This window comes from Schistocerca americana, chromosome 6 (genome assembly GCF_021461395.2).
Source record: "Schistocerca americana isolate TAMUIC-IGC-003095 chromosome 6, iqSchAmer2.1, whole genome shotgun sequence".
Lineage (NCBI taxonomy): Eukaryota > Metazoa > Arthropoda > Insecta > Orthoptera > Acrididae > Schistocerca > Schistocerca americana.
This window is the reverse complement of record NC_060124.1, coordinates 399,938,871-399,954,207: the sequence shown is the minus strand read 5'-3', so window position 1 is coordinate 399,954,207 and position 15,337 is coordinate 399,938,871. Positions and strand designations below refer to the sequence as shown.

At 36.2% G+C, this 15,337-nt stretch overlaps 1 protein-coding gene across 5 annotated transcripts in view; it reads right to left on the bottom strand.

Annotated features, from left to right (window-relative positions):
- Positions 1–15,337, bottom strand: part of LOC124619393 — a 224,121-nt gene that overhangs the window by 12,068 nt on the left and 196,716 nt on the right. For 2 of the 5 annotated variants that reach the window (XM_047145744.1, XM_047145741.1), the window contains 2 exons: positions 7,595–7,688; positions 6,031–6,136 (listed from right to left, as the gene is read on the bottom strand). In XM_047145744.1, coding sequence (XP_047001700.1) covers positions 6,031–6,136; positions 7,595–7,688 — 200 coding nt within the window. The remainder of the gene's footprint in view (positions 1–6,030; positions 6,137–7,594; positions 7,689–15,337) is intronic. The other 3 variants (XM_047145743.1, XM_047145742.1, XM_047145745.1) reach the window with 3 other exon arrangements.

The window sequence follows — 15,337 nt, the reverse complement described above, 5'->3', positions numbered from 1 at the left end:
TAGTTGAGAATAGGAGAGCTTTTGTAAGATTGAGCAATAAGCTGTTGGTTGTATACCAGTTGTAAACCTGTTCCAGTATTGTTCTGGTTGTGACTAATATGGGTGTGTTTGAGCCCTCTAGCAGTAGACTTGTCTCACCAGCAAATATTACGATTTTTGAAGAATTCCTCAGTGACAAAGACAAATCATTTATGTAGACCAAGAACAGGAGCCAAGCAAGCACTGAAACCTGTGGTGCACCATACTTAGTGTTTTCCCACTCTGAAATTAATCTTCTATATTTAGTATCATTTGCTAACATGACAATCTGTATCTAATGTTAAGATATGACTCCACTGGTGCAATGAGGAGAACTTTAATAGCCTACTATTTAAGTTACCCTAATAGTATTTTAGAAGGACTGACTCATCATACAAAAAAGTCAAAACAACATTCAGTGAAATTTAAAGCAGAGTTGTTAACATTAAGGGTGAAATGGGAATTCCACTGTTAAATGTAGAGGAGGGAGCTGATGGGTGGAATGAGTATAATGAAGGCCTCTTTGTCTGATGGCATGATAGAAGAAGAAACAGGAATTGATATAGAAGAAATAGGGGACCCACTCTTAGAGTCAGAATTTATAAGAGTTTTGAAGACTTAAGATGGAATAAGCAGGAAGGATAGATAGCATTCTGTCAGAATTTCTAAAATTGCTTGGGGGAGTGGGAACAAAATGACTGTTCATGTTGGTGCATAGAATATAAGAGTCTGGCATTATACCATCTGACTTTTGGACAAAAATCATCCACATAATTCTGAACATTGCAAGAGCTGATTAGTGTGAGAATTATTGTGCAGTCAGCTTAGTAGCTCATGCACTCAAGTTGCTGACAAGAATAATATGCAGAAGAATGGAAAAGAAAAGTGAGGATCTGTTAGATGATGGTCAGTTTGGCAATAAGAAAGGTAACGGCAACAGAGAGGCAGTTCTGACATTGCAGTTGATAATGGAAGCAAGATTAATGAAAACTCAAAACACACTCATAAGATCTGTTGACCTGGAAAAAGCATTTGACAGCATCAAATGGTGCAAGATGTTTGACATTCTGAGGAAAATAGGGATCAGATTATAGTTGACAGGTAATACAAAATATTTACAACAGCCAAGAGGGAACAATAAGAGTGGAACACCAAGAATGAAGTGCTCGAATTAAAAAGGTTATAAGACAGGGATGTAGTCCTTTGCCCCTATTGTTCAATCTATACATCAAAAGCAATGACAGAATTAAAAGAAAGGTTCCAGAGTGGAATTGAAATTCAAAGTGAAGGATATCAAATATCAACAATAAGATTCACTGATAACATTGCTATACTCTGTGAAAGTGAAGAAGAATTACAGGATTTCTGAATGGAACAAACAGTCAAATCAGAACAGAATATGGATTGAGAGTAAATCAAAGAAAGAGGAAAGTAATGAGAAGTAGCAGAAATGAGAGCAGAGAGAAACTTATAATCAGGATGGTGATCACAAAATATGAAGTCAAGGAATTCTGCTGCCTATGCAGCAAAATAACCCATGATAGACATAGCAAGGAGGACATCAAAAACAGATTAGCACTGGCAAAGTTGGTATTTTTGGCCAAGAGAAGTGTACTAGTATCAAACGTAGGTCTTAATTTGAGGAAAAAATTTCTGAGAATGTGTGTTGGGAGCACAGCATTGTATGGTAGTGAAACTTGGGCTGTGGGAAAATGAACAGAAGAGAATTGAACCAATTGAGATGTGGTGCTACAGAAGAATGTTGAAAATTAAGTAGACTGATAAAGTAAGGAATGAGAGGTTTTCTGGAGAATCAGCAAAGAGAGAAATACATGGTAGGACATCTGTTAAAACACCATGGACTAACTCCCATGGTACAAGAGGCAGCTGTAGTGGGTAAAAGCTGTAGAGGAAAGCGGTGACTAGATTACATTCAGCAAATAATTCAGGATGTAGGTTGCTACAGGAGAGGAATTCATGGTGGCAAGAAAACCAATAACTCAAAGAAAAAGAAGTATTTTATTATCTACATTAGATTGTTCCTGCTTACAAACTGGAACCGCCCAATCTAGATAATGAAACACAGGAGGGTATGGATGGGTAAACAGCCAAAGTGATGGCAGTCAAGCTGGTGAGCCATAGCCTACGTGATGTTACTGCACCAGTAGAATGTAAGCGGACAAGGGTGGCCACATGCCTCACCAATACACAAAATGTGTACAGTTGGGTCACCTGGTGGATAGCCTATACTAGCTGCAACTGCCTGTGAGCAAGCTGAGGTTTGCCTGTGCCCTTTGGGACAGCTTTCACACAGTCTGATCTACACAGTCAAAGCCTCTGGCAAGATTACAGAAAATGCAAAAAAGTTAATTTTTCTTATTAGCTGAACCAGAACTGAATTTGTGAGATCATTTATTTCCTGCTCACTAGAAGTGCCTGTATAAAAGCCAAATTGAGCTGTTGTTAAAAGATTATTTTCAGAAAAGATGATACAGAATGCAGCTGTAAGTTATCTTCTCAAAAATCTGTGAGAACGTATTAAGAATGGACATCGGTTTATAATTAGAGGTCAGTCACTTATCACCACTTTTGTATATTACTGTTGCTACTTCATACTTAAGACTTTCAGGAAATGCACTGACTCATTAAAAAGCAGCTCAAGGATGGCACTAGCAAGTCACCACAAAAATTTAGTACTTTCACTAACAAACTATTCTAGCAACAAAAGTTACTACTTTTTAATGACCAGACCATGTTTGTGAATTCTCTAACAGTTGTTGTTATGTCCATCATATTGAAAACTGGTAAGCCTCTTCACCTCTACATAACTATTTTGACTGAAGCCTTTTTGCACCTGCTTACTGTACTCAAGTATGGTCTGCCTCTACAATTTTTACCCCCACACTTCCTTCCATCGCCAAATTGATGTATCCTTGATGCCTCAGGATACATTCTGTGAGTCAATCCTTTCTTGTTACAAAGTGCTACAAATTTCTTTTTTCCCAAATTCAGCTTAGTATATCTCCTCTATTTATTTAGTCAACCTGTATTATCTACAACATTCTTTAAAAGCTTCTACTCTCTTCTTGTCTGAACTAGTTACCATCCATGTTTCACTTCCATACAGTGTTACACTCCAGATGAATATCTTCAGAAAAAATTTCCTAACATTTCAGTTTATACTCAATACTAACAAATTTTTCCTTTTCGGAAACACTTTTCTTGTTATTGCTGGTCTGCATTTTTTATCCTCTGTACTTTGGCCATTGTCAGTTATTTTGTACCCAAAATAGCAAAACTGAACTACTACTTTTAGTATCTCATTTCCTAACCTAATCCCCTCAGGATCACCTAATTTAATTCAGCTACATTTAATTACCCTTGTTTCACCTTTGTTTATGTTCAGCTTACAACTTCTTTTTAAAACATCGTTCATTCCATTCAACTGATCTTCCAAGCCTTTCATCATCTATGATAGAATTTAAATTTCATCAGAAAACCTCAAAGTTATTTATTTCTTCTGTGTGAACTCCCCCCCCCCCCAGCCTGGTCACTGTACAAACTGAATAACATTGAGAACACTGCTTTCTCAACTTCTGATTTCCATTAATCTCCTACAATGATTATAACTGTAGTCTGCAAGTACTGAGACAGCATTATCAATAGCTTTTTCCAAATATATGAACACCAGAGACATAAATTTGCCTTCTTTCATCTCATCATCTAAGATGAGTTGTAGGGCAAGTATTGTCTTTTGTGTTCTTAAATTTCTCTGGAAACCAAAGTGATCTTCCATGAAGTTATCTTCTACCAGTATTTCTCATAATCTGTTAATAATTTGTGTCAGTATTTTGCAACTATGACTAACTCAGCTAATGGTTCTGTAAGATCCATGCCTGTCACCACCTGCTTTCTTTGGAATAAGAATTATTGCATTCTTCTTGAAAACAAGGACATTTCACCGGTCTCATATATCTTGCATACTAGGCTGTCCTAAGGATCTCAATAAATGTGAGGGAATGTTGTCTACTCCAGGAGCTTTGAATCAGTTTTAGCTTTTTAGTGCCCTTTTAAATTCTTCCCACAGCATTATATTTCCCATATCATCAACATCAACTTCCTGTTCCCTTTATAACATGCATGGTGGAGCAATATAAAAGAAATACAATATGAATTTAAGTGCTTGCAATTTAAGATGCAAATCACTTGAAAATGACATGACATTTTCCTTCACGCACATTTAAAGTCATTTACAGAAGTTTGCAGGGCTGGCACTGGAATTCAATTAACTTCCTCCTAAATTGATCCTTCAGTTCTTGGATATTGTGTGAAGGGTCACAATTGAATATCTAACATCCTTTTCCTAATATGGTTGGCATATTAATTTGCACTACTATAGTGTATCTGTCCCCTATGATAATGTGTTCACTATGCTGTTCATAGTAGTTTACCAGCATTCCTATTTTCTGTGTTATTATTATACATATTCCTGCCTTACCCCTATAAGATTTCGTGTTCATAACTCTGTAATCACCCGACCAGAAGTTCTGATCTTCCTCCTACAGCATTTTCATTAATTCTGACTATCTATGTCTTTTTTTTAAATTCTCTATCCTACCTACCTGATTAAGGGAGCTAACACTCCACACTCCAGCCCATAGAACACCAGATTTGTTTTTCCTGAGGACAACATCCTCTTGAATAGTCTCCACCTTGATATCTGAATAGCGGACTATATTTCTGAATTGGGGACTATATTATCACCAGAATACCTTAACCAGGAGGTTACCATCATCATGAAGCCATAGAGTATATCTGCATGCCCTTGAGAAATGTCATGGCTCTATTTTTCCCTTGTTTTCAGCCATTCGCAGTACCTACCTAACAAGGTAGTGTTGATCAAATCATTAGGCCAGATCTCTCAACAATCTATACAGGTGACCCTGAAACTACTGAAAAGTCTGCTGCCCCTTTTGTGGAAGCATATTTTCATATGGCTCTCCACAGGTAGCCCTCAAACATGGCTGCATCTAGGGTATGGCTATCTGTATTGTATATGCACCTTGCGTTAAGTTCACAGTTCGTTGGAAGCTCTCTAACAGGTGAGTTGACACAACTGATGTCTTTTGATGGATATGCATTGCCTGTCACTGTAAGTTTACTGGATCTTCTTTTGATGGACAATTTTTCCGCTATGTTTTCAGCTACTGTTAAGAAAAATCCATTGAATTTAGTAGTCAGTGATTTGAGCTGCTTGTCATCTGTTTCACTGTTACTGCTATCTGAATGTTTGATATCACTTGCCTTGCAAGTTTATTTGTATCATGGTCAATAATGGTCCAAAGTGTCCCTGCCACATTCTTGGAATTTTGAATTTTTTTGAGCTAGGTACATAGTTCTTTTTTCTCTTTTTGATGATATGCTGAAGAATCTTGCAATACTACTTTATTAAATTTTTAAATTAGAGCTAATTCTTTGTACTAAACAACACTCTCTCTTCATAGCACAAGATACTTTTATCCCACACATCAGTGACCCTTTTTCTTGGCTTCCAGTGTGAATGTCGCAGATCCCTTAATAAAGGAAACCTGATCCACAATGTTGGAACATTTTCGGGAAGAATTACATTTCTCATCTACTATATGCTCTTGGTAAACTTCTCTCCATTATTATTCATGTAAGTTCCAGCTGAATAATGAAACTAAGTTACCACTTACAACCCTAGGAAATTTTATTTTTCGTTTCTTAATTAAGCCTGATTGATGTGGATACTCTGTTGCTGATGTTTGACTATCATGATCAGATAATTTTTTTCCATGGGACTCACAGCTATTTTATTAAAGACAGTAAGATTTAAAAAGAGCTTGTTTCTATTAATCAAAGTTCATACCAGCTACTTATTTTTTGTGTAGACATCACAGAGCTAAATGAAATCATTTTACACTAATGTTTACAAATGTGCCTGCTTTGCTCAGAAGAAAAAAACCTAGGATGAAGAAAGGAAATACTTACTCAGGCTATCAAGCGTTTCCCTTTTGTTGCATAGAAGGCATTAGGTAGAGCATACGTTGGCTGCTTCACTGCCCTGCTGTATGGCCATAACAGTGAGATCAAGAAACTGTGCACAGTAAGTATCAAGAAAATTGAAATACTCTCATCTTAAATAATTGAAAGTCTGTTGTGAAAGAAATTAAGGGGAAAAAAAGATATAAAATGAACAATGTGATCATTAGTACTGAATAAGAATAAAACTTTTTAACAAAACAAACAATGTGATCATTAATTCTGAATAAGAATAAAACTTTTTAACATAAGGTATCAACATATGTTTGGAGAGACTCAGTAAAATATGTTTTTGTTGCTTTTAGGGAACTAATTTTCATGTTATCCTTTAAGTCATAACAAGAAAAAAAAATTTGTGGATTTGTCAAGTCATAAATGAAATAGCTATCCCAATCTTTAACTTACATCTCCAGAACTGACATCTGTTTTTATTAATTTTCTATACTTTTATTAATTTTACATTAGTTTTCATGGGTTTAAATGCTTTTTAACTTAAGTGTTTTTTTTACCTTACATCCTCTTTCTACCATGTTGTCAATTACTCATACATCTGAGTCAGAATACATTAGGTTGTTGTTTTTCTCTTTGTTCTTCTAACTATGAAAGAGAACCCCTATATATTTTCTCTCAGTTTTGTTAATACCTCAATATGTCTTCTCCATCAATGCACAAACATTAACTCAGTTGCTCATGGATGCATCCGGCACCTCCAATATCAATCTCAATAACAGAATAAACTCTAAAACTTCTCTCTCTCCTTTACACAACTGAATTTAGAGGTATGAGCTCAGTAAATACACACATGCTATGCATATGCATTAGGGAAACCCAGTAACCATCTTGTAAATATTTTATTATATATTTTTTATTATAATAAAAGATTCAATGAATATAAAGTAATGTTATTTATATTTGGTGATCTGTACTGTTTGAGATTTATCAATACAGTATTGGTAGGCAAGTTACAAAAAATATATGATATTTTTTTCCTGGGATCATATGAGCTAGAGCTACACATCCATAATGTGTGCAGAAATGTAATAGAAAGAAGAAATAGGTATTCACATGGAAGCATAAAACATTTTTTCTGTAGATTAATTGCATTAGAAAAGCACATGGTCATGTAACTTGAAACTGTTCAGAAAATTGTCTAAAGCTGATGTGCTCCATAATTAATTGTATCTCTTGTGAGGAAATGGTGTTGAAAGTTATTACAGGAAAGGTTATCTGTACCTGCAGAATTAAATGATAGAAATTCCATACAGTTGTAGAGCTAAATAAAACACTAGCTAAAAATTGTTACATTTACAGTAGATTAAAATAAGGAAAACATACAAGCACATCAAAACTAAATGAAAGTCAATTATATTTTGTTTCTGATTAATCCACACAACTATGCCAGCAGTTATTTCTGGAACTGGTGGAAAGTAGCACCAATAAACAATCTCTTTGGAACAGTCATTGGTGATAGAGAAAAATGAAAATGTAGCAAACATTTGGTACATTCACTTGCCTCAAATCAGCTTGTATGTTTGGTCTCTTTGAAGCAAGAGCCCATGATATAGCAGCCCCAGGACCCCTTTTTACAGTTAACACAGGATCCTCACCTGAAAACAGTACAGAGAAGTTCAGTGTAAGTCCTTTAGCATTTGCTACCAATTGTGCATTCAATGGAAAGAATTAATATGTATGAATACATACTCTCATGGTGATATAATTTAAAAATAATGCTCAGAATGGAGCAGTGACAACTTGACAATAGCTGGGGAGGACTTAGCTAAGACTTTTCAGATTTCTAATCACCTAACAAGGTTTTCTCACATTATCATAAGCCTGAATAATGTTAGAAATGGAAGTTGTTAATCCTTCCTCTATCTTTACTGATTACAACTGTGCTTTTTGTTTGACTTACCAATGTGTCCTACCCTCTCAAACTACTTGACTTTAATACCTTTATACTCAGTTTTTTGTACACAGTATAGAAGTGAGTAAAGAAAATGACATTTTTGCTCTTACTTTGTTTACCTTGGAAAATGTGCAACTCTTTGAAGCTCATAACATGAACATAGTACAGAACTGTCAATCTGGTATCCAACATCATTCTCTTCCCTACACATTCTTATTGATTCTAATCTCTATGGGATACAACATAAATATGTCTAGATTACTAACCTTTAAACAAATGAAAAGTGTCAGAACTCTGTAGATGAGAACTTGATCCTTAGCATGTACTTACTGATTGCCATTCCCTTCATGTTAGTCAGTAATAATTTAATTTGTTATTTTTCATCAGCAATTTGTGTTTTCTATATGTCTGTATTCTTCTCTTTCTTTTTTTGCCAATACTTTTCTTTCACAGCTCATGTTTTTCATCTTTACTAATCTACAGAGGCTACTTTGTTTGTCTTTGGCATGCTAGTGTAGAATGTGACACTAACTCAGCTAATTGCAAAATTCAAACATTTCACACATTTATTCACACTTGTAAACTGACTTCTGCTTGTTTCTCTATGTATGAGCAAGATGTATGTCAGGTAAATTGGTTTTGAAATTCTAGATTCTAATTTTTTACACACACACCAAACATGCCAGTCATGCCATTTTTCCACTGTCTTTATGCAATTTTATAATAGCTTGTGTTATGTTGATATATCACATATTTCCTAATCATTATGACTGCCACAGAACATTTGTATTAGATCATAAACTGTAAACTACGTTTGTGTTATTATTCAGGCAATCATTGCCTCTAATTTCAGTGTGTATCTACATAACTGAATGTACATTTTTTTGAGAACTCAAAAGCTTACGCGTGTTATGCATAACAGCTCATGAAATTGTTTATGGTGTGACATATCACCTTGGTAAAGTGCTGTGTTACCAAATGTCTATCTAACTGATGTGTCTAAATTAGTTGAGTAATTTAGGATTGCAAATGGTCTGCATGTTTTTGACATTATTTATACATGGATGACTATCGTGCATCTTCAGAGTGGGACAGTGGCTGCAGCTTTACCACAATTTATGGTATCTTCTTCATTTACTCTGTACTGTGGTGTTGGCTTGGAGAGTGGGTCACACCATGGAATGTAATACTATGTGACAGTACTGATGGCATCATCAAAGACAAGAGAAGAATCTCATTATTTGTTGGGTATGTATTCATTCTGTCGTTGTATCTAAAGTTGTCAGTTTGATGTCTCACACTGAGATTATTGTGATGTGCCCTGTAACAAGGTATTAATATTAACAGTCATTGTATTTGAGAGTATGAATACACACCACACTAATTTTAGATGTGTCATATTCAGTGGCTTCTGCAGAAGCTGAAAAGTGAAATCCAAGCTTTTCAAGACTGGCAGGTGTGAATAAGTATCAAGGTGAGTGAATTAATATCCTGTAGTCATAGATCACGAATGAGCTGGTCATCTATAACCAACAGGAACACCACATGTTTCCCCTTAATCTATTCTACTACATAAACACATCGTCTAATATTGTTACCAAAAATCTTGAAAAGTTCTTGAGCAGTTTACTTCACATTTGTATACAATATACTAAAAAACACTTGGACTGACACATATAATACATAAACATACACATTATTTATAAAAGGGAAACATTGTTAGCATAAGTTTTCAAAAAATAGGGAAGCAGCCTACTCATGCCATATAGACTTCATATTCTTTCCATTGTGTGGCAGCCTAGTCCACTCTAACTAGCTATGATGTCACAAATGTTACACAATACCTTAAAAGTAAAGTAAATGATCTGAAAAGTTAATAGCATGTCAGGAGTGATGCTAAAATAATAATGTGTTAAGTTTCAGTTTAGTAACTCTAACAGATTTCAAAATTTGCGCGTTTTATGTAAAAATCATCGGCGCAACAGGAAGGAGCTAGAAACGTCAAAATCTATATTCAGATTCCTTTTTCATTGTAAATTAATAGAAACAACATGCTGGATCTCACAAAGTAAAATTTTGGTCAAAATTCATGATTTTCTGTTTTTGTGTCCTAAAAGAACGGAAGTAAGATAGATTAAGTAAGTGATTAGATAAAGCTAGGATGTTTAGATTTAGGTAGAATGGAGATACACTATAATAACAAAGATGTGATAAGTTTCTGAAAGGTAGCTATAAAAATATATCTGTTGTGTCTCTCCAAAGGGCAAGTTCAAAGCTCATCTATTGTGTTCAGTGCAACTAAAATAATTCTCTCACCAAAAGTATTTAACCTAGCCACATCAGAATTTTATTACAGATACTTACCTGTGTGCTGATAACACAATTAAATTCAGAGCTTCATTGGCCTTCAGCGAATGAAGCAATTAATTATTTAGTAACTTGAAGTGGTGTTCTGCTAGCCCTAGTGACTAGTCAGGAAGGCAAATGTTGTCGGCTGCGCCTTCAGTGGTCCGCACCGTGGCTATATAAATAAGAGTGCTGCGAGCTAGAATCAGGCCCCAGTTCTTTTCTAGATTCGTATCAGAATGCACTCCGTGTTGGAAGCCACATCACATTTGTGCAGTTGCAAGGAACAGCCTTGGATGCCGTATTATGTAGCTTGGTATGCATGTAACAATGAGTTCGCATTGTGGTAAAGTGTTAATTGTGGAACGACTTCAGTGATTTATTATCAGTTTGCTTATGTCATATTTTCACATGTCGCCGCAGGACAGACCTTCTATCAATACTATTGTGGCATTTGATAGGTATTAACATCAAATTTTGGTGGATATTCACTTTGAACATTTACATCGATAACGATTATTGAACAGTTTCATTAGCTAGGGATAATAGGATCCGTGCAATAGACTCTGAACCACTCTGATTGTACAATAGCTGATAGTAGCATTGCTTGGGTAAACATTTGTCTGAAACTTTATTCTTTCTCGTTTTCAGAATATAGTGAAAATTGTTATAGTAAACTGCATTTTCTATGAATCCTAGACATAATGCTAAATCCTCAGCATAATGAACTTCAATGATCAATAACTTTATTTCTCCATCAGAGTGGGCACAGTGAACTTTAATTACAGGCATCATGTTTTTGCTAATCACTTTCTGGTTGCCAACATTGTAGTTAGAAAGCCTGTGTTGAGAATGGCAACAACTAGAAGAATTCTCCATGCACCACCCCACAATAAGCTGTACATATTTCTTTAAGATATATGGTACTAGTGAGCATGGCAATGCTCCACAATTACTAGATATGTATGGGAATTGTATATTCATCCTAATATCCTTCTCCCACCTCTCTCTGTACATACTAGTAAACATCGCAATTCTCCACAACTGATAGATATGTATGGGAATTGTATATTCATCCTAATATCCTTCTCCCACCTCTCTCTGCCCACTTTCTCCTTTAGCATTCCCTCTCTTTGTCCATCACTTCCTCTTCCCACCTCTGTATATCTCCTCCACCTCCTCTCTCTTACTGTCCATCTCCTGCTCTCCCCCAGTTTTTCTCCATCTCCTCATTCTATCTTCCCCTCTCTCTGTCCATTTTCTCCCCTTCCCCCTCTCTGTCCATCTCCTCTTCCGCTGTCTCTCTGTGGCAATGAGCCTTGTTTATTATTATCACAAATTAAATTTTGACCGTGAAATGAAGTCACTTGAAATAAATGGGTAACTGGTTGATATCATTAGTATAAGGGGTACAGGAGAGACCTCTCTACTTGCTGGATCTGTGACAATAGCAGCTTCAGTGACAGTATTTCTCATAGAGTAGGATTGCAAAGTTTTGGTCAATTCAGACTACAACACCGAAAATGCAGATAAAATATCCTCTGCACCATCCAAAATTTTCACCATTTAATATTCATTGATAACTTGCACTCTACTTTTGATTCTGAAGCCATATGCTGTATTACAGAAACTACAGGGTGGTCCATTGATAGTGAGCGGGCAAAATATTTCACAAAATTAGCATCAAATGAACAAAAAAGAAGAACAAATCTGTTCAAGCACGATGGGGGGGGGGGGGGGGGGGGTAACAGATGGCACTATTCATGGCCCACCAGTTAAACTGGTAGAAACTGAATTTTATTTAAATAGGTACCCTCATTTTTATTGCATATTTGTGTAGTACATAAATAAATGTGAATGTTTGATTTGGAACATTTGTTTCACTTTGTGGTGGACGGTGCTGTAATATTCCAACACTTATAATATACCTCATCCATTTAGATGAACAGTTGGTAACAATGTGGTTTTTTAAATTAAAACACAAAAAGTAGTTACATTTGGACTTTATTTCTGTTGTTCCAATGTGATTCATTTACTTTTGTGATCTTATCATAAATTATGGGAATGCATGCTGTTACTGTGTGAGCAACCATAATAACCCCATTAATGTAATAAATGCTCAAAATGATGTCCTTCAACTTAAATGCATTTGGCAATACACATAACAAAAGTCCTCTCAACAGCAAGTAGATCGCCTTCAGTAATTGTCGCACATGCATTGATAATGTGCAGGCGCTTGTTTTCAAGTGTTGTCGGTAGATCATGATAACAAATGTCTTTCAATTTTCCCCAACAAAAGAAATCTGGAGATGTAGGGTCCAGTGAACATGCAGGCCATGGTATGGTGCTTCTATGACCAATCCACCTGTCATTAAATATTCTATTTAATACCACTTCAACTGCATGCGTGCTATGTGCCAGACATCCATCAAGTTGAAATTACATTGCCATTCTGTCATGAAGTGAAACATCTTGTAGTAGAATCAGTAAAACATTAATTAAGAAATCAGCATATGTTGCTTCATTTAGATTGCCATTGATAAAATAAGGGCCAATTAGGTGTCCTCCCATAATTCCAATCAATACATTAATCTGCCAGGGTTGCTGATGTCCCACTTGTCGCAGCCATTGTGGATTTTCTGTTGCTGGTTTACCTTACCTCTGTTTGTGAAAGATGCTTTGTCACTAAACAGAACTCTTGAAAAAAACCTGTTATCATCTCGTAATTTATTTTGTGCTCAGTGGCAAAAATTTACACAATGTTCAAAATCATTGCCATGCAATTCCTGGTGCATACAAATATGGTAAGGGTGAAATATATGATGATGTAGAATTCCCAATTCCCTGTCAATTTGTCTGCTACTGGTGAGCGAATTAGCCTCAACTGCAGCTAAAACATTTATTTGGACATCTTCATTTGTTTCAGTTCTTGGTTGCAGCTTCTTCTTTGGATGAACCTTCCAGTTTCTGTATATACATTAACTATCAGACAAAAGGTCTTGACACTTGGGTGCTGTCTGTCAGGATAATGATCAATATACATAGACAAGCTTGTTGGGCATTTTGATCATAATAACCATAACTAACCCAGATAACCCTGACGTCCTTCTGGAAGGACGGCGTCACTCACTGTTGAAATTATTTATTTTTGCAAATAATGCATTGTTGCAATGGACTGTGACGCATTGTTATATGAAGTAGGCAGAGTCAGTTGCGTGCTGCGACAGTCAGTTTGACGCTGTCGTTCATAGTGAGTGAGAAATGGTGTCTTGAAAATAGGGCCTATTTTACCACGGACGAACTTACCGACCTTGTCATCGATGTGTATGTATATTTTCTTTCATATTGCATCAATAATTCTGAAACTTGTCATATAATATTTTCAAGAATTAACCTATATTATTTACGGGTTCATATTATGATTGAAACTTTTTGTCAATTGTAATTCAATAATTTTTCAACCATCCTTCCAGAAGGACGTCAGGGGAATATGTTGTCATTTTGTATTCACAGAAAATGATGTATACTGATGGAATTTTTGGACATGTTAGAATCAAAAGATGAGGAAATACCTAATACTGGCACATGTAGTAAGGATTATGAAACGAAAGGTATGGGGTATGGTGTGGTAATAACTTATGTTGACCAGTTACTGCCACATGTTCCATATCGAATATACTTTGATAACCTCTTTACCAGCGTTGAACTACTACATGACCTAAAAGAGAGGGGGGTCGAAGCAGCAGGAACAATAAGAGGAAACAGAGCTAAGAATTGTACTCTATCGTCTGTAGATAAAATGATAAAAGAAAATAGAGGATCATATGAAGTTTGTTCTGACTCAGCATCTGGGATTTCCATTGTACGTTGGAATGACGATAATGTTGTTACTGTAGCCACCAACTTTGGCAGAGTGCAACCACTATGCTCTGGAGCAAGATTTTCCAGGGAACAAAAGGATTAGCGTGCCTCAACCTAACTTCTTACACTCCTACAATACTCATATGGGAGGCATAGATCGAGCTGACCAAAATGTATCCCTATATAGATGCTATGTAAGAGGGGAAAAGTGGTATTTCCCGATCATTGCACATTTTATAGACATTGCAGAGAAAAATGCCTGGGATCTTTACACACACAACAAAGAATCCATAGATCATCTGAAATTTCGTCATCGAATTGTCACTGCAATTCTTGAAAGTAACAAAAGAGTCACTACCAGCAGAGGACGTCCTAGTAAGAGGGCAAAACTAGATTCTAGATTTGATGGAAGAGAACATTAGGTTGCTGAATTACCAACAGATGAGATAACAAAAAAAAAGAAGCAGCTGAAATGTCGAAGTTGCCACAAAAAAATTACTACTGTGTGCGTAAAATGTGACGAACCACTTCTTGTTTGTTGCTTTTTGTCTTATCATACTAGTGCATAAAATATGTGTATAGGTTATTTTCTTTGTTTTTTGTATTTATTACCTGTTTCAGCCCATAATTCAAATTTATTTGTGTTTATTTGAAAGTATAAAAACCAACCCCCCCATGAACCATGGACCTTGCCATTGGTGGGGAGGCTTGCATGCCTCAACGATACAGATGGCCGTACCGTAGGTACAACCACAACGGAGGGGTATCTGTTGAGAGGCCAGACAAATGTGTGGTTCCTGAAGAGGGGCAGCAGCCTTTTCAGTAGTTGCAGGGGCAACAGACTGGATGATTGACTGAGCTGGCCTTGTAACACTAACCAAAACGGCCTTGCTGTGCTGGTACTGCGAACGGCTGAAAGTAAGGGGAAACTACAGCCGTAATTTTTCCCGAGGGCATGCAGCTTTACTGTATGGTTAAATGATGATGGCGTCCTCTTGGGTAAAATATTCCGGAGGTAAAATAGTCCCCCATTCGGATCTCCACTAATTTCAAGTTGCCACCACTCATACCTCACCTGTCATTCAACATCATCTTTGCCTCTGTACTTCCGCTTCGACTGACATCTCTGCCCAAACTCTTTGC